The following is a 23,844-nucleotide window of genomic DNA, read 5'->3' on the forward strand; positions in this document are numbered from 1 at the left end:
ACCCTTCGCACGAAACTGACTCCGCATATACTACTTCAAAGTGGAGCGCACGGATCAGATTTATTGTCGAGGGAAGATTGACGAGCAACTCCGATCAATCGCAAGAAAAAAATGGAGGGTTGTGGCTAGTGCCACTTTCAAATAACAGGGCACTTTTTAAAAATAGAAAACGAGCGCAGTGCAGATCCGATTAATGGCCTCGACAGCATGGAAACCCATGAGAGCTATAGGTCAAAGTACACTGCCATGAAGACCCCAGAAACTTAGAGGTTTATGAACTATTGTATTTGAGAGCTTGATAGTCAAGGGTACACTGTGAAATCCTTGTTCTCTACAGGGTTCTCGAGACACTCATCCGAGGCCTGATCGAATGTTTCACGTTCAGAGTTTGGGACAGGGTTGAGAATGAACTAGGCATTGCAGTCATAATTTTTTACTTCCATTTCACACTCTGCTCAGAATCTGTTAGCCCCTTACTCCAAGTCAATCCCGCCCATAGGTTATTCAAGTGGAGTATCAGAACGGTTTGAAATGGAGGCAAATGGTGGACAAGTAGTACATCCTACATGTCATTGTTAGAGGCTGTCTAAAAAAAATGTGGACGGGTACGTTTGGGTTCTTTTTAATATAAAAGCTTACATCTCTAAAAGTTAGACAATAATCTGACTTGGTAAATGGTCTGCCTGGTGCGTCCCGTTAGGATGTCGAAAACAGGCATTTTAAAAAAATTTAACGAGGTCGTGCAGCAGGAACAACGCCTTCCCAAAGCGTGCTCTATACCAAATGGAACGCCCAAGATTTCTTCTGTGGTAACAGCAAAATTTCTGGAAAACACATCATCACGATGGATTCTTTATATACGGGAAGACTACGTTACGTTGACTCTATCCCGGTGGCCCAGCGAATCTTTTACGCTGCGTTGCTCCAACCCTCTTCTTCTGTTCGCGGTCTGACGACGCTTCCGTATTTTTTCCCTCGACCTATCTACCCTCCCCGTTACTGTACGCATCCGCTCCACATGAAAAACAGGATCCGTGCTATTTCGCAGGTGTCAACGACGCATCGTGTGCATGTCCTTCTCCCGGACGCGTCAGGTGGAGGTGTCGATGGAGGTGGACCTCACCTGCAACCCCCTTGCTTCCTCCACTCTGGCGTATTTCGGCCGAAGAAGTTTTTTCAAAAGCGGCCGTGCCAGGTCTTTGCGCCGTTGCACGGTGAGGATGCGAAGCGAGTCGCCGTCGTCGGATTCGTCGTCCGGCCCGGGCACCCCGCCCGAGCATGGACCCATCTCAAACAAAGGAAATGAGACCGCTCCGTGGAATGAGCCGCATACTTTCCATACCCTCGAGATGCAGCGGCGTTTCATGAACCCTTCGAGCGAATCGAAGGATGTACCTGCCCTGCGCGAGATCACGCGCCCCCACATTGAGAGCTTCAACGCTCTGTGGATGGATGACCCCCGTCTGGAAGCGAGGAGCGTCGAGGTGGAGACTGGTGGCCTGCTGAACCGCAGCCTGCCGACGCTCCCTCGGCGTGTCGTGATCGACGCGGAGCGCGGCGATCGCATTGAGAGTACGTCTTGCAACTAACCCAGTGTGGATCGACAATGTGATGATGAGCCGCCCTCAGGTTCCGTCGCGCGCGAAAAACATAAGCGACCGCTTCGTCTACCCCGATGAGTGCCGCAACCGCCTGACGACCTATCGTGGCCGCCTGATTGCGCGTGTGAACTGGAGCGTGAACGGCGGCGAGCCCGAGTCGGACCTGCATGACATGGGCCTTGTACCTGTGATGGTCGGCTCGAACCGCTGCAACCTGCGCGGCATGAAATCGAGCGAGCTCGTGGCGCACCACGAGGAGCCGAACGAGATGGGCGGCTACTTTATTATCAATGGTAACGAGCGTCTGATGCGCTTCTTGATCCTTGCGAAAGCGAATCATGTGATGGCGCTGGAGCGTCCCTCGTTCACGCGCCGTGGCCCCTCGTACTCGAGCAAAGCGTGCTCGATCCGCTGCGTCGGCAAAAACGATCTGGTGAGCGTTACCAACTCGGTGCACTACCTCGAGAATGGTGGTGTGACTCTGCGTTTCTCGTGGCGAAAGCAAGAATACATGGTCCCGATTGTGATGGTGCTCAAGGCACTTGTGAGTGCTACCGACAAGGAGCTCTTTGCGTCGATTGTCGGCTCGGACATTGACAACACCTTCCTTACGGACCGTGTCGAGCTGCTGCTCCGCGGCTTCAAGCAGTACCGCCTGTGGACCGGTGAGCAGTGCCTCGACTACCTCGGCGACAAGTTCCGCGTGGTGATGCGTGCGCCCGAGGACTGGACGAACGCGGAAGTGGGTGTGGACCTGATCAACCGTCTTGTGCTGCCTCACCTCACCCTCCCCCGCGACAAGTACCGCCTGCTGATCTTTATGATCCGCAAGCTGTACGCGTTTGTTGCTGGCGAGTGCTGTGCCGACAACCCCGACTCGCCACAGCACCAAGAGGTGCTCATGCCCGGCTTCCTGTACGGTGCCATTATCCGCGAGCGTCTGGACGAATACCTGGTCGGCGTGCGCAGCGTGATTGCGCGCGATGTGCGCATGAAGGCAAAAGAGTGCGACTTTTCGGCGCGCTACATGCAGCGTGTGCTGTCCAAGGTGAATGGCGACGTGGGTGCGCGCCTTGCGTCCTTCCTTGCGACCGGCAACCTCTCGTCGCCCAGCGGTCTTGACCTGCAGCAAGTCGGTGGCTTTACGATTGTCGCCGAGAAGCTCAACTTTTACCGTTACCTTGCGCATTTCCGCAGTGTGCACCGTGGTGCCTTTTTTGCGGAGCTCAAGACAACGACCGTGCGTAAGCTGCTTCCCGAGGCGTGGGGTTTCCTGTGCCCCGTCCACACGCCCGATGGTAGCCCGTGTGGTCTGCTGAACCACTTTTCGCATTCGTGTCTGTTGACGACGCGCGATGTCGATGCCTCGCATATCCCCGCGCTGCTCACCTCGCTCGGTATGACCGAAGTCCTTGCGCCGAACGTCAGCCCCAAGACACACGTCGTTGTGCAGCTTGACGGTGCGATTATTGGCTACGCCCCCCCATCGCTTGCGCAGCACATGGCCAACGTGCTGCGTATCTGGAAGACGGAAGGGCACGAGCAGGTCCCCCTGGACCTTGAGCTGGGCTTTGTGCCGACGTCGCACGGCGGCCAGTATCCTGGTCTCTACCTCTTTTCTGGCCGTGCACGCATGCTGCGTCCTGTGCAGTACCTGTACAATGGCAAGGTGGACCACATTGGCCCCTTTGAGCAGGTCTACCTCGAAGTGGCGTGCCGCCGCGAAGAGGTGCAGCGTGGCGTCTCGACGCACGTCGAGCAGACGCCGACCAACGTGCTGAGTGTCATTGCGAACCTGACGCCCTTCTCCGACTTTAACCAGAGTCCGCGTAACATGTACCAGTGCCAGATGGGTAAGCAGACGATGGGTACGCCGTCTGGTGCGATTTCGCGGCGTACGGACAACAAGCTGTACCGTCTGCAGTCCGGCCAGACGCCCGTTGTGCGCCCTGCGCTGCACAACAAGTATGGCATGGACGACTTCCCGAACGGAACGAATGCCATTGTCGCCGTCATTTCTTATACGGGTTATGACATGGAGGATGCCATGATCCTGAACAAGTCCACGCACGAGCGTGGCTTTGGCTACGGTACGGTGTACAAGTCGGAGATTGTCAACCTGCGCGACTTGGTCGGTGGCGGGGCGCGGAGTGGTGCGCTGCCTGTGCACTTTGGCTTTGGTGACGACGTGCGCAGCGACGATGTGCGGCGCACGCAGCTGGACGTCGACGGTCTTCCGTTTGTCGGCGACCTGCTCACGAAAGGCAGCCCGTTGTACGCCGCGTACAACGACGCGACTGGCCGTACGCTCGTGAAGCGCTTCAAAGGCGACGAGGCCGCCTACGTCGACACGGTGCGCTTGATTGGCAGCGATGCGGGCGACAGTGAGTGCCAAAAAGTGCAAATCATGTTCCGCGTCCCCCGTTCGCCTGTGATTGGTGACAAGTTCTCCTCGCGCCACGGCCAGAAGGGTGTGTGTTCGCAAAAGTGGCCTGCGGTCGACATGCCCTTTAGCGAGAGCGGCATGCAGCCTGATGTGATTATCAACCCCCACGCGTTCCCCTCGCGTATGACGATCGGTATGCTTATCGAGAGCATGGCCGGCAAGGCGGGTGCGATGCACGGCATCTCGCAGGACGCGACGCCGTGGACCTTTAACGAACACGACACGCCGGTCAACTTCTTTGGCGAGCAGCTGCGTGCGGCTGGCTACAACTACATGGGCAACGAGCCGATGTACTCTGGCATTACCGGCCAGGAGCTGCGTGCGGACATCTATCTGGGTGTGGTGTACTACCAGCGTCTGCGTCACATGGTCAACGACAAGTTCCAAGTGCGTACCACGGGTCCGGTGCACGCGCTCACGCGCCAGCCCGTCAAGGGCCGCAAGCGTGCCGGCGGTATCCGCTTTGGTGAGATGGAGCGCGATGCGCTGCTTGCGCACGGCACGTCCTTCCTGCTGCAGGACCGTCTGCTGAACTGCTCCGACTATACCACGGCCTATGTGTGCCGGACGTGTGGCAGTCTGATCTCGCTGAGCTACGACGAGCACGCGGCGATTGCGATCCCCGGCCTCGGCGCGGTGCAGACGATTGAAAATACCGACGAGCAGCGCACGCCGCTCGGCCCCAACGGCGAGTACTGCCGTGCGTGCCGTGTGGCGGCGCAAGGCGCGCGGCGCAACGACGCCCCCCGGGTGCAGCTCCCCAAGGCCAACGTTTTGCGGCGCGTGGGCGACTTGGACGTGGTGGCGGTGCCCTACGTGCTCAAGTACCTTGTGGCGGAGCTCGCGGCGATGAATCTCAAGATCCGCTTCCAAGTCGGTCCGTAGTAACTACACGTGTATCTATTCGGAGAAACCACGCTGGCGCTCCTCGCGCTGCTGTTCAAGGCGCTTTTCGAGCTTGGAGAGCTCATCGAGGGCCACGAGCTCCTCCTCGTCGAGCACCTGCTCGACGCCCTGCACTTCGGGCACGTAGTGCATGAGCATGCGCTCGATGCCCGACTTGAGCGTCACGGTGGACGAGTCGCAACCGCGGCACGAGCCCTTGAGCTTCACGCGGACGATCCCGTCCGAGTCCTCGCCAAAGCCGCGGTACTCGAGGTCGCCACCGTCTTCCTGGATCGCAGGGCGCACGCGTGTATCGAGCAGCTCCTTGATCATTGCGACAATCTCCGAGTCGGTGTCGAGGATGGTCGTGTCCGAGCCCGGCTGTTCCGACGTCGGGTCAGGGAAGAGGGCGTGGCCGGCCGTGAAGAACTCCATCATGCTGCTGTAGATCTCAGGCTTGATCGAGGCCCACGGCGTGTCCGAGTCCTTGTTCACCGAAATAAAGTCGGGGCCGTAGAAGACGCCCGTCACACCGTCCAGCGAAAAGAGGCTCTTGGCGAGCGGCGAGGACATCGACGAGCGCTTGTCAAGGAACTCGGCAGTGCCCTTCTCCATCACCTCGCACCCGGGGAGGAACTTGAGCGAGTCGGCGTTCGGCGTCGACTCGGTCTGGATGAACATGGTCCGGCGCTGTGGCGCCAGCATCGCCAAAGGGCGGCGCATCTGCACGCGCGGCATCGCGCGCGGCGTGTTCACCAGCGCACTGTACGTACGCATCGCACGCAGCGGCTGCACCACACGCCGCATTCCAACTACACGAAGCATCATGTTTGTCCGTGCACAAGTGTGGCAAAAGGTGGTCGGCCGAAGAAAAAAGTCCTTCGTTCGTGCAGCGATGGGGAGTCAAGCCGCGCCGCTGGTGCAGACGCCGATCCAGTTGGCGGTGCACAGCCGCACGGAAGATGTGAGCGGCCTGTGCAGTACACGCGCAAGCAACACACGTACCTCGCACGTCGCGCTCGGCGATGTCGTGCGCATCCGCTCGTCGGGCATGGCAAAGCGCAAGGGAATTGTCGCGAGCGTCGAGCAGGGCGTCGCGATCGTGCTCATGGACGTACAGACGCAGACGCCGGTGCATACCTACACACTCGCGCCGTCAGACCGTGCGTGCACCCCGCCGCTGGTCGTCGAGCGGCGCGAGGGCGAGGCGCTGCGCCGCACGACCTACCTCGGCCTCGAGCACGGCGAGGATACCACGGTCTGGGCGCTGACCGAGGCGCTCGATGCGCGGGGGCACCGCGTCCCGGGAACTGATACGGAAAAGGAGACGATCGGCGTCGCAGGGCGCGTCCAGGGCCTCTTTGTCCTGCGCACCGGCGAGCTGCTCGCGGTGCGTGACCAGGCCGTGGTCCTTGTCGGCGCACAGGAAGAGTGCGCATGCGCCCGTGTGCGCTACGATACCCAGATGCTCGACACGCCAGCCGCGGCGCGCATCGTGCCGGAGGAGGGCGTGATTGGCGCGCTGACCGTCGTCGGCGCACAAGACACGCTGCAGCTCGCAGTGATTGCCGTGCACGCCGCTGCGCCGCGCCTGCGCGTGCACACGAGCCCGGTTTTGCCTCGTGTTTCGGTCGAGGCGGTGGCGAGCGCCGCATGGGAGCCCCAAGGGACGCTTGCCGTGCTGCAGCGCTCGGGCGAGCTCGTCTCGGCGCACGCCTCCCTCGAGAGCGGCGGTATCCAGGTCGCCGAGGCGCGGTCCGTGACGCTTGCGCCGCTGCGCGAAGGCGACAAGACCACGTCCGAGATCCTCTTTCTCTCGCCGTCGCACCTCCTTCTCCTTGCTCTCCCGCCGGGCGACAAGGGCAAGGAGCGCGCTACGGCGCTCATCTGGGACATTGACCTCGACACGGTCCTCGCACAGGTCGAGTGGTCGCTCAGCGCGACGCCCTCGCGGGGCGTGCCGAGCGTGTGTGCGACGCATGCGACCGACGCGCACGTCCTGGTCCTGATCGACGCGCCGCACCGCGACGTGGTGCGCAGCAGCGTGCTGGCGCTGCCGGTGAGCGTACCGGATACGGGCCTGCTTGTGCACGCGCTGCACACTGCTGCGCAGACCGCGCCGTGGATCGGCGAGGAGGCGCACGGCGGCCAGGCGCTCGGCGCGGCGTACGACGCGTTTGTCGAACGGATTGCCGCGCTGGGCGACCAGGAGCGCGTCGCACAGCTCGACGCGCTCTTTCCGCAGCTGATCACCGACGAGAGCGAGCGCCTGCGTGCCGCGGAAAACGTCAAGGCGTCGCGCAAGGCGCCCAAGCCAGTGCTCCCGACGCCGTTTGTGCAGCGCATCCTCGACTGGGCCCTGCCCGCGGCCAAGAAGGGCGAAGCGGCGGTGTACGCGCCGAACACGCTGCGCTACCTCCTGGAGCGCGGCGTGGTGAGCGCGGCGATGGTGCCGAGCGACGCGCTGGTTGCGCGCGTGCGTGCGACGCACGACTGGACGACGCTCTACCTCGTCCTGCGCCACGTCCCCGACCTCGCGGAGAAGGACGCGATGGCCATCGTCAAGGACGCGCTCCTCGCGACGTCGGACGCGGGTGCGCCGACCGTCGCGCGTGTCTTGCAGCACGTCCTCGCCCCGCCGCCTTTCTCGAAGCCGGCGATGCGCATGGCGCTGCGTACGCACATTGTGGAAAACAAGCATGTGCTCATCCTGCTGGATATCGTGCGGTGCTGGTTGCATACGCAGCTCCAGGCGCCGCTCGATGCGCACCGCGAGACGCGCCAGGCGGATAGCGTGCGCACGGTGCCGCGCACCTCGATTCGCTACCGCACGAGCGACGTGCGTGCGCCGCAGCTCGACGCGGTCGTGTCGTTCGGCGAGGACTTGCTGGATACCTACTTCCCCCAGCTCCTCGCGGATCCCACGACACACCTGTGCCTGGCCGAGTGCACGCGTGCGCTGACGCACGACGCCAACACGCTGCAGACGCTGACGCGCCTCAGCGCGCCGCTCGATGCATTTGCGCTCGCGGAAAAGAGCAAGGGCACGGCCAAGGCCGAGTCCAAGTCGAAGCGCCTTGCGCTGCACGAGGCGAGCCTGCTGGTGCCGCTGTACTCGCGCGAGACGCTCGATGTGTAGACGTAGAATGAGTTGCATGGCTCACGAACGGTCCTACTCTGGTATCTACTTGGCCAGCTCCTCGTCCTCGTCGCCTAGGGCAAACGGCTCCATCTCTACGCGCTCCGTCGGCGGGTAGCGCGGCGGGGAGCGCAGGGGCCCGCGGCCATTTTCGGCGCCGAGCACGTACTGGCCCACGGCGTGGTACTGCCCCGGGCGAGCGCGCGACCGGCGGCGCACCCACAGGCACGCGCCGACGGCCGCCGCGATCAGCGCAATGACAAACAGGTTGCCGAGCAGGTCAAACTTGGCGCCCGGCGCCGGCTGCTGCTTGGGCGTGCTTGCGCTGGGCCTCGGCGTCTCGAGCGCGGCCTGCGGCGGCGCAGCGTGGCTCGGCACATGCGTCTTGCCACGGTCCGGCACAAGGATCCGTGCGTCGAGGCCGACCGTGGACGTATTCAGCGCCGCGGTCCCCGACGCAAGGTTCATGTCAATGTCCATAAAACGCAGCATCATATCGTGCGCCTGCAGCGGCGCGTCGTAGCCGACCATGTGCGACGCATTGTTCACACGCACGTACGTCAGGTTGCGGTCGCTCTGCCACGTCCCGACGAGCTCGCCGTTGATGCGCCAGTCCTGCGCCGCGCTCTCCAGCCCCTTGTGGCCGCTCCACTCCAGGCGGTCGACCATGCGCTTGAGGCCGATATAGTTGCACATCACGTCCTTGTCGCCCGCAAAGATCAGTACCTGCACGCCTGCCTGCAGAATGTCCGGCAGGAGTGTCACGGACGCGTCCGAGTCGGCCGCGTGCGCGTGGATCGGGCTGCCGACAGCCGAGTTGCACTCGACCCAGGCTTCCGGCTTGTGCATGTTGTCGACGTGCAGCGCGGTACGCACGTCGCCTTGGCGCAGGTAGGTGTACACCTGCGCGAGCTCCTGCGGCCAGTTCATGCCGCACGCGGGCGACGTGTCGACGAGGCGCACGTCGTACGAGTTGATGCAGTACGGCTTGCCGTCGACATTGTGCGTGCTAATGTCGAGCACGCGCGACATGATGGCGTCGCACGCGGGGTACGCAAGGCGCGGCTTGGCGTGCTTTTTCAGTGCCTCGTTGCACGCATCGACCTGGCGCATGATCTCTTTGTGCTCGCGCCCATTCTTCTCCCACACGCGATTCTCGAGGAGGAGATCGACTTCGCTGCCCGCCTGCGACTTGGGGTCCATGTACCCGTTTCCGATCGCGATGCCCGCGAGGTGCACCGGCATGCGGTCGTGCGTCTCGAGGAGCGCATGGGTAATGTACGGGATGTACTGGCCCGCGTAGCTCTCGCCGGCAATGTACACGTCCACCGCGCCGCCCGGCCCCGGCGCGCTGTGTTGCTGCCTGGCGTATTCCGGAAACGCCTTGACAAACTCTTTGAGGAAAAAGACAAACTCGCGGCCGACCTGCGGCAGATCCGAAGCATAGGCGCGGTTCTCTACATACGAAAAGCCTGTGCCGACCGGCTGATCGACTGGATTAGCAGGGCAACGTACCGTACAGCACATCCGCGTACTCGTTCCAGCTGCCGCCCGGCAGCATCCACTTGAGCTTGTCGCCCTCGAAGCGCCACGCACCAATCTCCATCATCGATCCGTCAAAGCTCGAGCACCCCGGGCCGCCGTTGAGCCAGATCACGAGCTTGCGGCGCTTGGGCTTGTACATCGCACGGTGCAGCATAAAGTACAGGTGCGCATTATCCTTCGGCGCGCCGTTTCCGACCGCCTCACGCGCAGGCAGGTAGCCCGCAAGCACCTGGAACTCGCGTCCGTTCTCGACGGGAGGCAGGCCCGGCAGGCGGCCCACGTAGAACGAGCCCGAGGGCACCAGCGGCATGTTCACGTTGGAGTGGAGGACAAACACGTGGCACTTTTTTTCAACGACCATGCCCCGCCGTGCAGGGAACGGGCGAGGAGGGGCGGGTGCGCGGGGCCGCGGCGGCAGCCGTGCGCCTGCGCGGCCGCCGAAGCGTGCTGCTTCGCACAAAGAGCCTGCTAGTGCAAAGCGCGCGCGCGCCGAGGTCGAGCAGGACTCGGACGAGCTCCAGGAATATGCACAGGACGCCCAGGATATGGCCGGCAGCGACGACGAGGACGACGTGCAGGCGCTGCAGTTCCTCTCGCGTGCGCGCCTCCCGGATGTTTCGAGTGCAGGTGCACAAGGAAAAGAGCGCGCACGCCTCGCAGAGGAAAAAAAGAAGCAGCGCAAGGCGCTGCAGGCGCTGCAGCCCGAGGCAGACACCGAAGGCCTCAGCGACGTGAGCACAGACATGGAAGGCGCGAGCGATTCGGAGCTCGAGGAGATGGACGACAGCGACGTGGACAATGCGAGCGACCTCGAAGAGGCCTACCTGCAACAAGCCGCCAAGCGCGACAAGCGCCAAGAAAAGGTGATGGAGCGCCAGCGCGAGGCGCTCGCGAACCGCCGCCTGCCGGTCCGCGCAGAGGACGGCGAGATTGAGGAGGTCGACGAGGACGAGTCGGAGCCCGAGGCGAGCCGCGTCGTGTTCCGCGACTCGGACGAGAGCGAAGAGGAGGTCGAGCGCCCGAGTGCGCCGCAGACGTCCGCAGTGCACTCGACGCGGTTCGGACTGCGTGCGCCGTACGACATCATCTCCGACGCGCAGTCGCGCAACCCCAGCACGCTCGCGGCGGCGCTCGCGATGGCGCGCGAGCAGATTGCGAACCTCGCCTCGCAGATTATCGGCGATCCCGAGCTTGGTCTGCACTGGCTGCGGCGCCTCCTCGTCTTTGCCAACACGCGCGCCGAGGCGCCGCCGGGCGAGCAAGGCAAGCCGATGGTTCCGGTGCACGTGTATATCCGGCAGCTCGCGCTCCTCTCCCTGCTGGCCGTCTTTGTGGATATCCTGCCCGGCTACCGCATCCGTGCCTTGTCCGAGCAAGAAGAGAAGGAAAAGGTGAGCCAGGACGTCGCGCGGCGGCGCGAGTGGGAGCAGGGCATCGTGCGCGTCTACCGCGAGTACCTCGAGCTGTGCGAGGCCGAGATCCGGAGCGCGACGCCCCTCGCCCCGGTGGCCTTGCGCGGGTTCTGCACGCTGCTGACGCGCGCGTCGCACTTTAACTACCGCAAGAACCTGCTTGCGGTGGTCGTTGCGCAGCTGTCCAAAAAGGGCTGGACGGAGGCCTCGGAGCAGTGCTACAATGCGATCGTCGAGCTGCTGCGCCACGACCCCGACGGCGAAGTGTCGCTCGAGGCCGTGATGCTCCTCTACCGCATGGTGCGTGAGCGGAAGCTCGCGGTGCACGCCAACGTGCTCGATCTCTTTGCGCACCTGCGCCTGCGCGACGAGCTCAAGTCGCACCGCACCGGTCCGATGGGCTCGGCGAGCGTCGCCAAGCCCAAGCCCAAGAAGCGCCCGACGTCCGCGGCAGAGAGCCGCCGGGCGGACCCCAAGGCGGTGCGCAAAGGCCTCGCGGCGCATGTCAGCAAAAAGCAGGCGAAGCGCAACAAGGAGCTGCGCGAAATCGAGGACGAGATGCGCGAGGCCGAGGCGGCGGTCGACGTCGAGGAGCGCGCGCGCAACGTACGTACACCTACTCACCCAGCAATCCGAGACCCTCAAGCTGGTCTTTGCGCTCTATTTCCGTATCCTCAAGACACCCGATATCCCCCAGCAGCTGCTGGCCGCTGCGCTCGAAGGCATTGTGCTCTACGCGCACCACGTCTCGCTCGACTTTTTCCGTGACCTGATCAAGGTGCTCCGCACCGAACTGCTCGAGGCGATGGCGGACGTCGACCGCGCGAACGAGGTCGACTCGGACGACCTGCGTGCGGCGCCGCGGCACGTCGGCATGCGCGCGGCGCTCTTTATGATTGTGACTGCGTTGGAACTGCTGCGTGGCCAAGGCGACGCGCTCGAGATCGATATTGCGGACTTCTACGTGGCGCTGTATCAGCTGCTGCTCCCGTTGAGCCTCAGCACGTGTTTCGAGGAGGAGGCGGTGCTCCCGCCCTCGCCCCAGGCCCCGTCGAACCGCGGCCGGACGCCGGGCCTGCGCCGCTGGAGCGAGTCTGCGCTGCTCTTCCACGCGCTCGAGATCGGCTTCGTCAAGGTCTCGCGGCAGAGCGTGTACATGACGATCGACCGCACGGCGGCGATCCTCAAGCGCCTGCTCACGGCCGCGCTGCAGTGGCCGACCGGCGGTGCGCTGCGCGCGCTGCAGATCGCCCACACCATCCTCGCCCGGACGGCGATTGTGGATTCGCGTTTCGAGGCCTTGATCGACAACCGCGAGTCGGTGCGCGACGGGCAGCACGATGCATACGCAAGCATCCCCGAAGGCGCGCGGGTCCTGCCCAGCGGCGAAGCGGCGTACGAGCTGTTTTTGCTGAGCCAGGCGCACGCCAACTCGCAAGTGCGCGAATCGGCAGCGGGCATTTTGGCGTGGACGCGGTAGATAGGCCGAAACAGCAGTGTTCTGCGGACGCGTAACGGCTAGGTTCGCTACAGCATCCCAGCACGGTAGAATGCTACTATACATCATACACAGAGTGCAGAGCGAGGCAAGCCTCGTTTTTAGGCACTGGCCTCGGCCTCGCCGCCCTCGCGGTTCTCGTACTCGCGCAAGACGTTCAGAGCCTCGTCCACCTTGCCGGTCAGCGCCTCGTCGTCCTCGAGGAGGTGGAGCAGCTCGCCGACGGGCAGCTCGAGGATCATACCCGTAAGCTTACCAGCCAGCTGGGGCTGCGACGCGGCGATCTTGGGGTAGATGGCCTCACCGAGCATCTGCTTCTGCTCCTCGGGCGACGCGTTGGCAAGCGCAGCAGCGGTGAGCACCTCGGGCTGCGCAGGCGCGGCAGCCGCAGCAGCGTTACGCTGCGCAGCACCACCCGCGCCAGCGCCACGCTGCGCGGGCGCACGGCCGGCGATCGCGGCAGCGCTCGCCGCCGGGGCGCCACCCGCAGGCGCGTTGGGGCCCGAGCCGCGCTGGGGGCGGGGGGGCGGTAGCCCTGGGGGAACATGCCACCGTTGGGGAACTGGCCGGGGGGGTAGGGGCCGTTCGGGGGCATGCCCTGGGGCATGCCCTGGGGAATCATGCCCGGGGCGTACTGGGGACGCACCGCCGGGAACTGGCCCGGAACGCCACCGGCCGGGGGCTGGGGGTAGTACATGCCCGGGCCGCCGGGGTACATCTGCGCAGCCGCGGCAGCGGCAGCAGCCTGCTGCTGCTGCATGCGCAGCTGGTTGTGCTGCATCATCTGCGCAGCGAGCTGCTGGTGGCGGACGTCCTTGCGCTGGGCAAGCGCCACGTAGAGCGGGCGGTTGTCGAGCATCTTGCCGTTCATCTCGGCGACGGCCTTGTTGGCCTCCTCCGGCGCCGAGTAGCAGACAAAGCCGAAGCCACGCGAGGCGCCGGTGGCAGTGCGCATGACCTTGGCAGAAGTGGTGGTGCCGAACGGCGCAAACTCCTCCTGGAGGCGCTCGTCGTCAAACTCCTCGGGAAGGTTCTTGATGTAGAGGTTCACGCCCTGGTACTTGGCGAGCTTCTCGTTCTTGGCGGCCTCGTACGCACGGCGGAGCTCCTCCTCACGCTCGGCCTTCTTTTGGGCGCGGCCCAAAAAGAGCTTCTGGCCGTGGAACTCGGTGTCGTTGAGGTCGTCCACAGCCTTGGCGGCCTGCTCGTGCTCGGCAAAGTTGACAAAGCCAAAGCCGCGGCTCTTGCCCTCCTCGTCGGTGGCGAGCACGGCCGAGGTGATCTCGCCGTAGTTGTCAAAGAGCCTCTCAAACTCCTCCTGGGTGACCGAGAGCTCAATGTTCTTCACGTAGACGTTGGTGAACTGCGCGCGCGCCTCCTCGATCTTCGCCTGGCGGTCCTTCTTGGAGATGTGGTGGGCGACGTACACCTTCTTGTCGTTCAGAAGCATGCCGTTGACGTGCTTGATCGCAGCGTCCGCAGCCTCGTTCGTCTCGTAGTGCACGAAACCGTAGCCGAGCGAGCCGTTCTCGTTCGCAGCGACCTTGCACGAGAGAATGCGGCCAAAGGCGGCAAAGGTGTCGTGCAGCGCCTTGTTGTCAATCGCCTCGTCCAGGTTCTTGATAAAGATGTTGCCCTGGCCGGCACGGCGCAGGCCGGGGTCACGCTGCGACCACATGATGCGGCAGGGGCGGCCACGGATGGGGGTGTAGTTGAGCTGCTCCAGCGCACGCTCGCTGTCGGCAGCGTTGAGGAAGTTGACGTAGGCGTAGCCGAGCGAGCGACGGGTGACCGCATCACGGCACACACGGATGCTGCTCACGGGGCCGATCATGTTGAACATCTCGAAGAGAACCGCCTCGTTCACATTCTGGTCCAGCTCACCGACGTACAGCGAGGTGTTGGCCTGCTGGCTGCTGGGCTTCGACTCCTTCTTCTCCTCAGCAGCGCCCTCGGGCTTGGTCTCACCCTCAGTCGCGGGCTTCTCCGTCTGCTCCTTGCTGCTCGTCTCCTCGGCAGCAGCGGGGGCGGGGGCAGCCGCCTCAGCAGAGGCAGACTGAGCGGCGGGCGCGTTTGTGGCAGCGGGCTGCGAGGAAGCAACTTCAGACGACATCACGACGAAGTGTAGGAGGTTTTTTTGGGCTTTTTTAGAAAAGTGAGAGAGCTAGTCAAACGCGACCACGGGAGCGATGGCGACAGGCAAAGGTCGCCTTTTTTTTTTTACGCGAACAAATGCCTGGCGCGGCCCATTCCGCCAATCGCCCCCGCTCCGCCTCCAGCTGGCTGCCCTGCATTTTTTTCCAGTTCACCGAAGAAGGCGTGCCACGTGACGCATGCAGTGGCACGTGAAAGGTACGCCACGCAGCACCCCACGAACCGAAGGGCGCGCCTGTGCACAGGCAGGAGTGGGTGGAGGCAGGGGCCAGGGTGGGGACGTTTGCTACGTTTTGGTGTCTATGCGGTGTCCTGCACGACACCGACCTGCGCGGCGCGCAGAAGGCGGTCCTTGATCATGTAGCCGACCTTGCTACAGTCGAGCACAGTGCCAGGGGTCTTGCCAGGAATGGGCGCTTGGTACAGCGCCTCGTGCAGCTTGGGGTCAAACTCCTCGCCGGTAGGGTTGAACTGCGTGATGCCGTGTGTCCGGAGCATGTCAAGCAAGCTCTTGCGGGTGAGGCTGACACCGTCGTAAAAGTCGGCGAGCGCCTTGTGCGCGTCGGTCTCCGCAGAGTCCTTGTTAAGCGTCCGCAGGGGCTCGGGCACGGTCTTGAGCGCAATGTCCAAAATATCAATCGACTCCGTGAGGTCCTTGGCGAGCTTGGACATGCCAAACTGGCCGGCGCTCGTCTTCTCTTCCGCAGCGCGGCGCTGGAGGTTCTGGAGCTCGGCCTTGCCGTACAACACTTGGTCCTGGGGTTAGTTTATAGACGTACAGAGAGCTGCTTAATACGCTCTTCCTTCTCCTTCAGCTGCGCCTCGGCGTCGGTGGCGCCCTCCTCCTTCGGTGCCTCCGCATCCTCTTTCGGCGCCTCCTGCTCGGCGGCCTTGTCAGAGTAGGCACGCACGGCAGCGCGGGGGGCCGCAAGAGCCGTGGGGGCACGGAGGGGGCGCGCGAGTAGGCCAAAGGCACTAGCACGAGCCGACGAAGCGATGAACGACATGGTAGTCTTCTTGCCTGTGCCACCCGCCTCCACGCCGAAACATCGATCGAGAAGCGTCGATCGCTTACTAAAGGTACACTGCGGCGAGTCCGTGCGGCGCATCTACCAGGCCTGGTAGGCCCGTGTTGGAGGCCCGCGCCAAACCGCGGCCGCTCGGGCGAATATATACTGCCGAGTCCCGATGGGGGCCTTACCACCGACCAACACCCGTTTGGACACTAACTGAAAAAAATGGCTTCCCAGGCTCAGGTTATCCAGCAGAAGGTTGACTCCTTCCTCGCTCAGGTAGGTTAGACAGGCGCCACCGCCGATCATTGTGCAGATGCTGACCTACGGTCGTGTTTACGCCACCTTATCACAGCTCGACAAGGAGGTATGTGTTTTTTTTTTTCTCCCGTGAACCGAGACTAACACCTCGCAGCTCTCCAAGTACCCGGCGCTGAACCGCTTCGACAAGCAGCTTCCTGTGCCTAAGTCGTACATTGCCGTCGGCATCTTCTTCGTGTTCACCGTCGTACGTACATCCATGTGATTCGGTTCCTGACACCTTGCAGCTTGTGTTCTTCAACATGTATGTTGACCTATTTTTCGTGCGTGCTGACCGTTAGCTTCGCGGGCTTCCTGACCAACTTCATTGGTTTCGTGATCCCCACCTACTTCTCGCTCGCTGCCCTCGAGACTCCCCAGCCCCAGGACGATGTCCAGTGGTATGTATTCTACAAAACAAAAGAAACGAACTAACCTTAGGCTCACCTACTGGGTCGTGTTCGGCTTCTTCAACTTCATTGAGTCGTTCGTGAGCGTCGTGCTCTACTGGTTCCCCTTCTACTACACCTTCAAGACGCTCGCCATCGTCTGGCTTGTGCTTCCTCAGACCCAGGGTGCTAAGCTTGTCTACCACAAGCTCCTCCGCCCCCTGTTCCTGACGATCACTCGTTCGGCTGGTGTGACCCCCTCGCAGGTGTCGTCGTCGACCGGCACCTCGTCGGCCTCGGCCAGCGGCTTCAGCGCCCAGGGTCTCCACACCCAGTAAGGGTTGAACGTGTTTCCACGGCTCTTTGATTGTGTGCGTGCCGTCTATAATTTCGTCGCACCGTTCAACAAGAGTCCATAGAGTCCTTTCTGGCTAGCTTCAATTGCCTCTTGTTTGTGGAGCCCGTGCCGCTCTAGAACGCATGCCGCCCGCTCGGCGCGGCATGCCACGACATTGCCAAGTCAAATGGCGTTGGATACGCCCACACACGCTAGGATCACGTCGACAGCGCCGCACGGCTGTAGCACCGCCGGATGCTGCCCCGCACGCCCGCCCCGCGGCCCTCAGCGGGCCGGCCGATGGCTGACTAATCCATGCCGTGCTTTTTTTTTTTGGTGGCTCACGACGTGCATCATGGGTAAGCAGGCGGCACCCGCGCCTGCGAAGCGTGCATCCAGCAAGAAGAAGGAGAAGAGCAGTACCCCTAATGAGTCGGATACTCTACCTACGCGCAAGCCATTTGGCGAGGAGGACTCGGACGAGGATCTGGACGACGAGCTGATGCTGGACGAAGACGCCTCGGCGCAGGGTCCCTCGGCGGACGACGACGACCTGATGATTGACGACACAGTGACGGTCGAGGGCGGTGCTCCGCAAGGTGCTGATGTGGATGACACGCTGCAGTTTGCGCCCGTCAGTGCCGCGTCGCTGGCGGCGGCCCAAGCGAGTGCCGGCAGCGCCGCCAAGTCGCAGCTGCGCAAGGTTCCGATCCCCCCTCACCGCATGTCGCCCCTGAAGCGCGACTGGCCGAAGATCTACACGCCGCTTGTCGAGCAGGCAAACCTGATGGTGCGCATGAACCCCCGCACGCGGAGCGTCGAGATCAAGACGTCGAAGCACACCGACGACCTCGGTGTGCTCCAAAAAGCCGCCGACTTTGTCAAGGCGTACGCGCTGGGCTTTGATGCGGACGATGCGCTGGCGCTCCTGCGTCTTGATGACCTGTACGTCGACTCGTTCGAGATGAAGGACGTCAAGACGCTGCACGGCGATCACCTTAGCCGTGCCATTGGCCGTATTGCCGGCAAGGATGGCCGCACGCGCTTTGCGATCGAGAACGCGAGCCGGACGCGTATCGTCTTGGCTGATACCAAGATCCATATCCTGGGCGCCTTCCAAAACATCCGCATTGCCAAGGACTCGATCGTGGCACTGATTATGGGCAGTCCGCCGGGCAAGGTGTATGCCAAGCTGCGTACGATCAGCTCCCGGATGCGGCAGCGTGCATAGCGCTATTGTAGCATAGTACAGAGATATCAAGAGGCCTTGCTGAGCGAAGGCACCGTCGTTTCGACGAGGGCGAGCAGCTGCGGCGCTCCGCGATCCGCGAGCCAGCGCAAGAAAGCGACGCGGATGCCGGTGTACTGCAGCTGAGGCGGCAGGCCGTGCTCGCGTGCAGGGCGCAAGGCCGACGGCGTGATCGGCGCGCGGATAAATGGGTGTGTCGCCGAAGGAAGAAGCACCTCGTTGCAGTACACCTCAAAGAGCGGCGCCAGGAGCGCGCTGTGCGACAGGGAGCCGATCAAGACAAATGGCACGATCCGGCGTGCGTCGCATGCCTCCTTGAACGCATGGATCGTCTGTGGATCGATCGCGAGATGGCCGTCGAGCTTGAGGCCGTGCTGCTGGAGCGTGCCGTACGCGCGCCCGCTCCATACGAGGTCGACCAGCGCAAGGATCATCTCGTTCACAGGCGCCGCCGGCAACGAGGCGTGCTGCACGCCATGGCGCAGTGCGGCGACCAGGCCAAACAGCTTGGCCAGCGTCGCGACCGATCCAGCAAAAGCAGGAGGCGACGCAAGCAAGAAAAAGGGAAATGGGTACAGGGCATTGGTCGCCTCCTTGCCGCCCAGCGGGATGGCGGCCGTGTGCAGCTCGAGTGCCGCGTGGTATATCGGGAGCGTCGGGTTTCCGTCCATGAGCAGTGCCTCTTCCAGCTCGAGCAGCCACGGAAAGAAGCGTTCGGTCGCGTGGCGCGCCACTGCATTCTCTGGCGCGAGGCGCGTCCAGCGCACCAACAAGCGGACGAGTCCCTGGACGATTGTCGCGGAGAACTCGTCCGAGAGGCCGTCCATCGCAGCGAGGTGCGACAAGGGCCGGAGCAAGGGCGCAAATACGTCATCCCAAGGCACAGGAGGAAGGAGGGCAAGGATACGTGCAAGTGCGACCAGAGTCGGCCGCCACGCCTCTTCCCATGCCCTCCACGATGGTTCGCCGTCCTGGCGAAGGTGGGCAACGGCATCCGCGCCGATCGAGTGCACGACATGCTCCAGGAACGATAGCAGGGCTTTTGGGACGTGCCCGAGATGGGCACAGCGCACATAGACCTGGTCGAGCATCACGCTCGCCACGGGATCAAAGAGGGGAATATCCCCCGGTGCGAGTTTCTTGCTCTTTTGCGGCGAGTTTGGCTGCCGTTTCTGCTGCCGGCGCCGGTAGACGTGATTCACGGCCAAGAGGCGGCCCAACGAGGCGGCGATGCGCGAGCCAATCGCCTCGTCGCGGTCGTCCAGCGACGTGTCCTTGCACCCCACGCCCGCGACCATCGCGAGGTGCATGAAGCGCGGCACGCACGACTGCGCGCTGTCGCCTACGTGGATGCACAGGCCCGGTACAATGTCAGGCAAGACGAGACGGGGAAGCGTGCGGGCCCAGTTGGCGAGCCGGATCGTGCTCTGCCCTACGGCCTCTCCGCCTCTCCTCGTACGCGAAGCAGGGCGCTCGACGGGCAGGAGCAGTGCAGGGCAGTAGGCTGCATAAGTATCGAGCAAAGCGTAGAGTGCCTGGTCGCGTTCCGAGGCCGCGTACAGCGCGCGTCTGTGTGAGCAATGTGACGTACACTTTTCGCACGCGGTACGAGCGCACATGGTGCCGCTCGGTCAAGAGCGCAAGCAGCGTACAGAGCGACGCGCTGTGTCAGTCGCGCCACGTACCGAATGGTCTCGTCGTCGAGCACGGCAAACAGCGCACCGTACGCGCGCCTTAGCAATCCCCGCACCTCTTCATCCACCCCCTCCTCCTCTTCCAAGCAATGTACGAGTCGCCAGAGGCACGCATTCTGCGTGAGTAACGCGACGTACCCGAAGACGCGTCGCAACGCGTCGGTCTGTCGCGCGTCCCACGAGCCCCAGCGCTCCGCGAAAATTCATAGGCACTTCTTGCACACTCTCTTCGTCCCTCTCGACCTGCGCGGGGCTGTACATGCGCACGCCCCGCGCGCCGCTCGAGGATGCCGCGTCGCTCACCCTGCCCACGCACCGAAGCGCGAAGGACACTCCACATGTCATGTGATTAGTGATCGGCGCCGCGCGCCGCGCCGCCTGCCGAAGCCCACGATGCCTACGACGTCGGAAGAGACCAGCTCGCTTGCCGGGACGTCGGTCGTGGTGCACCCCCTGGTGCTCCTGTCTGTGACGGACCATGCGTCCCGTGTATCGATTGGCTCGCGGAAGCGAGTCCTCGGCGTGCTGCTTGGCCAGGACAATGGCAAAGTGATCAATGTGGCCAACAGTTTCGCGATCCCCTTTGAGGAGGACGAGCGCGACCCCAAGACGTGGTTTTTGGACCACGACTACATCGAAGGCATGATGGAGATGTTTAAAAAGGTCAATGGTACGTCGCCTTCCTAACGCAGCGCGTGAAAAGATGATTGGATGGTACCATACCGGTCCCAAGCTACGCTCGTCGGATCTGGAGATCAACGAGCTGATGAAGCGTTTCACGCCCCGCCCCGTGATGGTGATTATCGACCCTCGGAAGCAGGACGTGGGTATCCCCACCGACGCATACGTCGCCGTGGAAGAGATCAAGGACGACGGCACGGCGACGCAAAAGACCTTTATGCACGTCCCGACCACGATCGAGGCCGAGGAGTCGGAAGAGGTCGGTGTGGAGCACCTTCTCCGTGATATCCACGACACGACGGCCGTCGGCTCGCTCTCGGAGCGTGTCTCGTCGCAGCTCGCGTCGCTGCGTGGCCTGCACCGCCGCCTGATCGAAATCCGCGACTACCTCGCAGCAGTGACGCGTGGCGAGCTTCCCGTGAACCACGAGATCATCTACGAACTGCAAAACATCTTCAACTACCTCCCCGATCTCGAGAAGCCCGAGACCGTGCGCAGCTTCCGTGTGGCGAACAACGACCGCCTGCTTATTGTATACCTCAGCAGTCTCATCCGCTCGGTGATTGCGCTCCATGCCCTGGTCGACAACCGGTTGGAGATGGCGCGAGGCGAAAGCAACGCGCCCACCGCGAACGGCGCACCGGCCGACGAGAAGGAGGCGCCGACCGAGGCGAAGCCATAGCGTGCTAGCAATGCTGACTCAGCACTTTTTTTTGGTCGGAGTTTGCTCGTGCAACGATGGGGCATTCGCATAGGCCGACGCTGAAGCAGGCGAACAAGCCGTTCAAGTCGGGGCACGCCACCAAGGGCGCGCAGAAGCGCGCGTCAAAAGGAAAGACGGAGGGCACGGCCCGCGGCCACAAGTCGAACCCGCTAAAGACGTCGGGCAGCACGCAGGGCTCGCGGAGCAACCGCCGCAACGAGGCGAAGCAGATCTCGCAGCAGAAGCGCGCGGCGATCCTCGAGAGCACGCGCATCTTTAGCAGCAGCGGCCTGCGTGGCGAGCAGCGCAGTTCGGGACGTGGCCCCGCCAAGGCGGGCGCGCCGCGCATCTGCGCCATTGTCACCCTCACGCCGGACGGCGATCCATGGAGCGTCGTGCGCGAGCTGGAGAAGGACGGCGAGTCGCTTGGTATCAAGCCGGTGCCAGGGCGCAGCGTCGAAGAGGCGCAGGCGATGCACCGTCCCTTTTGCGAGCTGGACGCGACGCGCTTCCGCCAATCGCTCCAGTTCCTCCCGCTGCCGTACGGCGCGCTGCTGCCGACGATGGACGCGTGCCGCTGCGCGGACTTTGTCGTGCTGGTCCTCTCGGCAAACACATCGATCGAACCGGGGTCGTGGGGCGAGCTGTGCCTGCGCACGCTCCAGAGCCAGGGCATGCCGCTCGCGATTGCCACGGTGCCTACGCTGAGCACGGCCGACGACGAGCCGTGGGCCAAGGCCAAGAAGCAGACGCAGTCTAAGGATGCGCAGGGCGTGCGCAAGAGTCTCCTCAGCTTTGTGCAGTACTTTTGCCCAGAGGTGAAAAAGGTCCAGGTGATGGACGACGCGGCGAGCCGCAGCGTGCTGGTGCGCACGCTCGCGACCACCGCGCCGAAACGCGTCGCATGGCGCGACTTTCGCTCGTGGTGCGTCGGCGAAGAGGCCGAGTACGTCCCCGAAGATGAGGAAAAGGGGCTGCTCAAGGTCCAGGGCTGGATCCGCGGCGCGCCGCTCAGTGCGAACCGACTCGTGCACATCCCCGACTTTGGCGACTATGCGGTAGATCGCATCACGTATGCGCCCGCGAATGCGAAGCGCGTCGTGACGCAGGACGTGCAGATGGATGACGGTGCGACACCGAAAGAGCTCATGCCGGGCGACGTGCTCGAAGAGCGGGGCGATGAGGCCGACGAGCTCGTCTCGCAGAACGAGCCGGACTATATGGCGAACGAGCAGACGTGGCCGACCGAGGAGGAGATGGCCGATGCGCCGGTGAATCAAGAGGCGATGGATGACGTCCCCGAGCTGCCACCCTCCGCGCCCGGCACGACGCCGCGTGAGATTCTCAAGCAAAAGACCGAGGAGAATGCACGCAAGCGCTACCAGGCCGCGTGGATTGTCGAGGATGAGGACGACGACGACGACGAGGATGAAGACGACGACGACGCGAACGAAGATGAAGACGACGAGATGGACGACGACGAGGACGAGGATCTCGACCATGCGTCCCTCGAGAACGCGGCCGAGGAGGAAGAGGGAGAAGAAGAAGATTTTGACGACGAGTTTGACGAGGCTGCGCTCGAGGCCTACCGCGCGCAGCAGCGCAAAGAGCGTGAAGTCAGCAAGGAGGAGCAGCAGTTTGCGCAGTTCCCCGACGAGGTCGATACCCCGATGGAGGTCCCTGCGCGGCAGCGTTTCGCGCGCTACCGTGGCCTGGAGAGCATGTACACGAGCTACTGGGACCCCTATGAGGACCTTCCCGAGGACTATGCGCGCCTCTTTCAGTTCGACGACTTTAGCAAGACGCGCAAGCGTGTCGAGAGCGATGCGATGCTCGAAGGTGTGCCGCCCGGGATCCGAGTCTGTATCTGGATCCGCGATGTGCCTGCTGCAGCCGCCGAGCGTGCGCTGCGTGTTTCCGGCAGTGCGCAAGCCGACAAGAAGAACGACGACGTGCCCTTTGTGCTCTTTGGCCTCATGCGTCACGAACACAAGAAGAGTGTCGTCAACTTTACCATTACGCGCAACACCGAGTACGAGGCACCCGTCCGCAGCAAGGACCCCCTTCTTGTCTGCTTGGGTTTCCGGCGGTACTATGCGAACCCCGTCTACTCGCAGCATGTGCGCAGTGTCGGCCGCCGCGGCAACGACGTGTACAAATTTGAGCGTTTCCTCCCCCACGGCATCGGCGCCGCGGTCGGCAGTATCTATGCGCCCGTGACCTTTGGCGGTGCCAATGTCCCCGTGGTTCTCTTGCGCATGCGCTCCGAGAGCAAAGAGTTCGGCTACGACGACATTGGCGTGAGTGCCGAGCAGTCCCCCCACCTTGTCGGTGCCGGCTCGGTGCTGGATGTGGCGCCGACGCGCATCATCACGAAGCGCATCATCCTGTCTGGCCACCCCTACAAGCTACACAAGCGCACGGCGACGATCCGCTTTATGTTTTTCAACGCGAACGACGTGCGCTACTTTGCCCCGATCACGCTGCGGACCAAGCTCGGGCGGACGGGCCACATCAAAGAGTCGCTCGGTACGCACGGCTACTACAAAGCGCACTTTGACGGCCCCCTGTCCCAGATGGACACGGTGCTGATGAATCTTTACAAACGCGTCTACCCGCGGTGGTCGACGCTCTTCCACGACTCGCGGCAGGGCCTGCCGCTCCGTGCTCCGTAGTTCGGCCGGATACCCCACACGATTTGGCAGCGAACCTTGTAGGCACGTGTTACTTTTTTGTCACGCGGCGCCCAGTGGCGCGGCAGCCGCGTGGCGCTCTGTTTCTCCGTCGATACAGCGTGT

General features: G+C 63.1%; 12 protein-coding genes across 12 annotated transcripts; 7 read left to right on the forward strand and 5 right to left on the reverse strand.

The window, feature by feature from the left end:
• Nucleotides 1-1,220: 1,220 nt before the first annotated feature.
• MJAP1_001979 (DNA-directed RNA polymerase) lies at nucleotides 1,221-4,932 on the forward strand (the record flags this gene model as incomplete). Its single annotated transcript, XM_060265923.1, has 2 exons — nucleotides 1,221-1,572; nucleotides 1,595-4,932. 2 exons carry the CDS (start codon nucleotides 1,221-1,223, stop codon nucleotides 4,930-4,932), a joined length of 3,690 nt encoding a protein of 1,229 aa, XP_060121906.1.
• Nucleotides 4,933-4,947: 15 nt separating this feature from the next.
• On the reverse strand, nucleotides 4,948-5,739 carry MJAP1_001980 (uncharacterized protein; the record flags this gene model as incomplete). The annotated part of the gene is made up of 1 exon (XM_060265924.1): nucleotides 4,948-5,739. The coding sequence occupies one exon, from the start codon at nucleotides 5,737-5,739 to the stop codon at nucleotides 4,948-4,950; it is 792 nt and encodes a 263-aa protein (XP_060121907.1).
• An 88-nt stretch (nucleotides 5,740-5,827) lies between these two features.
• MJAP1_001981 (uncharacterized protein) lies at nucleotides 5,828-8,071 on the forward strand (the record flags this gene model as incomplete). The annotated part of the gene is made up of 1 exon (XM_060265925.1): nucleotides 5,828-8,071. The coding sequence occupies one exon, from the start codon at nucleotides 5,828-5,830 to the stop codon at nucleotides 8,069-8,071; it is 2,244 nt and encodes a 747-aa protein (XP_060121908.1).
• A 45-nt stretch (nucleotides 8,072-8,116) lies between these two features.
• On the reverse strand, nucleotides 8,117-9,926 carry KEX1 (carboxypeptidase D; the record flags this gene model as incomplete). Its single annotated transcript, XM_060265926.1, has 2 exons — nucleotides 8,117-9,564; nucleotides 9,587-9,926. 2 exons carry the CDS (start codon nucleotides 9,924-9,926, stop codon nucleotides 8,117-8,119), a joined length of 1,788 nt encoding a protein of 595 aa, XP_060121909.1.
• Nucleotides 9,927-9,975: 49 nt separating this feature from the next.
• On the forward strand, nucleotides 9,976-12,508 carry MJAP1_001983 (uncharacterized protein; the record flags this gene model as incomplete). Its single annotated transcript, XM_060265927.1, has 2 exons — nucleotides 9,976-11,634; nucleotides 11,657-12,508. The coding sequence occupies 2 exons, from the start codon at nucleotides 9,976-9,978 to the stop codon at nucleotides 12,506-12,508; spliced, it is 2,511 nt and encodes an 836-aa protein (XP_060121910.1).
• Nucleotides 12,509-12,627: 119 nt separating this feature from the next.
• PAB1 (Protein phosphatase PP2A regulatory subunit B) lies at nucleotides 12,628-14,639 on the reverse strand (the record flags this gene model as incomplete). The annotated part of the gene is given in 2 exon segments (XM_060265928.1): nucleotides 12,628-13,061; nucleotides 13,079-14,639. 2 exon segments carry the CDS (start codon nucleotides 14,637-14,639, stop codon nucleotides 12,628-12,630), a joined length of 1,995 nt encoding a protein of 664 aa, XP_060121911.1.
• Nucleotides 14,640-14,980: 341 nt separating this feature from the next.
• mge1 (GrpE, mitochondrial) lies at nucleotides 14,981-15,687 on the reverse strand (the record flags this gene model as incomplete). The annotated part of the gene is made up of 2 exons (XM_060265929.1): nucleotides 14,981-15,436; nucleotides 15,460-15,687. The coding sequence occupies 2 exons, from the start codon at nucleotides 15,685-15,687 to the stop codon at nucleotides 14,981-14,983; spliced, it is 684 nt and encodes a 227-aa protein (XP_060121912.1).
• A 231-nt stretch (nucleotides 15,688-15,918) lies between these two features.
• Nucleotides 15,919-16,720, forward strand: YOP1 (ER membrane protein DP1/Yop1; the record flags this gene model as incomplete). Its single annotated transcript, XM_060265930.1, has 6 exons — nucleotides 15,919-15,972; nucleotides 16,049-16,060; nucleotides 16,109-16,201; nucleotides 16,242-16,258; nucleotides 16,296-16,394; nucleotides 16,435-16,720. 6 exons carry the CDS (start codon nucleotides 15,919-15,921, stop codon nucleotides 16,718-16,720), a joined length of 561 nt encoding a protein of 186 aa, XP_060121913.1.
• A 354-nt stretch (nucleotides 16,721-17,074) lies between these two features.
• Nucleotides 17,075-17,950, forward strand: PNO1 (pre-rRNA-processing protein pno1; the record flags this gene model as incomplete). Its single annotated transcript, XM_060265931.1, has 1 exon — nucleotides 17,075-17,950. The coding sequence occupies one exon, from the start codon at nucleotides 17,075-17,077 to the stop codon at nucleotides 17,948-17,950; it is 876 nt and encodes a 291-aa protein (XP_060121914.1).
• Nucleotides 17,951-17,976: 26 nt separating this feature from the next.
• On the reverse strand, nucleotides 17,977-19,777 carry MJAP1_001988 (uncharacterized protein; the record flags this gene model as incomplete). Its single annotated transcript, XM_060265932.1, has 4 exons — nucleotides 17,977-19,537; nucleotides 19,560-19,631; nucleotides 19,654-19,701; nucleotides 19,758-19,777. The coding sequence occupies 4 exons, from the start codon at nucleotides 19,775-19,777 to the stop codon at nucleotides 17,977-17,979; spliced, it is 1,701 nt and encodes a 566-aa protein (XP_060121915.1).
• A 278-nt stretch (nucleotides 19,778-20,055) lies between these two features.
• RPN8 (proteasome regulatory particle subunit) lies at nucleotides 20,056-21,025 on the forward strand (the record flags this gene model as incomplete). Its single annotated transcript, XM_060265933.1, has 2 exons — nucleotides 20,056-20,332; nucleotides 20,355-21,025. The coding sequence occupies 2 exons, from the start codon at nucleotides 20,056-20,058 to the stop codon at nucleotides 21,023-21,025; spliced, it is 948 nt and encodes a 315-aa protein (XP_060121916.1).
• A 56-nt stretch (nucleotides 21,026-21,081) lies between these two features.
• On the forward strand, nucleotides 21,082-23,721 carry TSR1 (ribosome biogenesis protein tsr1; the record flags this gene model as incomplete). The annotated part of the gene is made up of 1 exon (XM_060265934.1): nucleotides 21,082-23,721. One exon carries the CDS (start codon nucleotides 21,082-21,084, stop codon nucleotides 23,719-23,721), a length of 2,640 nt encoding a protein of 879 aa, XP_060121917.1.
• Between the last annotated feature and the right edge of the window lie 123 nt (nucleotides 23,722-23,844).

Source organism: Malassezia japonica, chromosome 3 (assembly GCF_029542785.1).
Source record: "Malassezia japonica chromosome 3, complete sequence".
NCBI lineage: Eukaryota > Fungi > Basidiomycota > Malasseziomycetes > Malasseziales > Malasseziaceae > Malassezia > Malassezia japonica.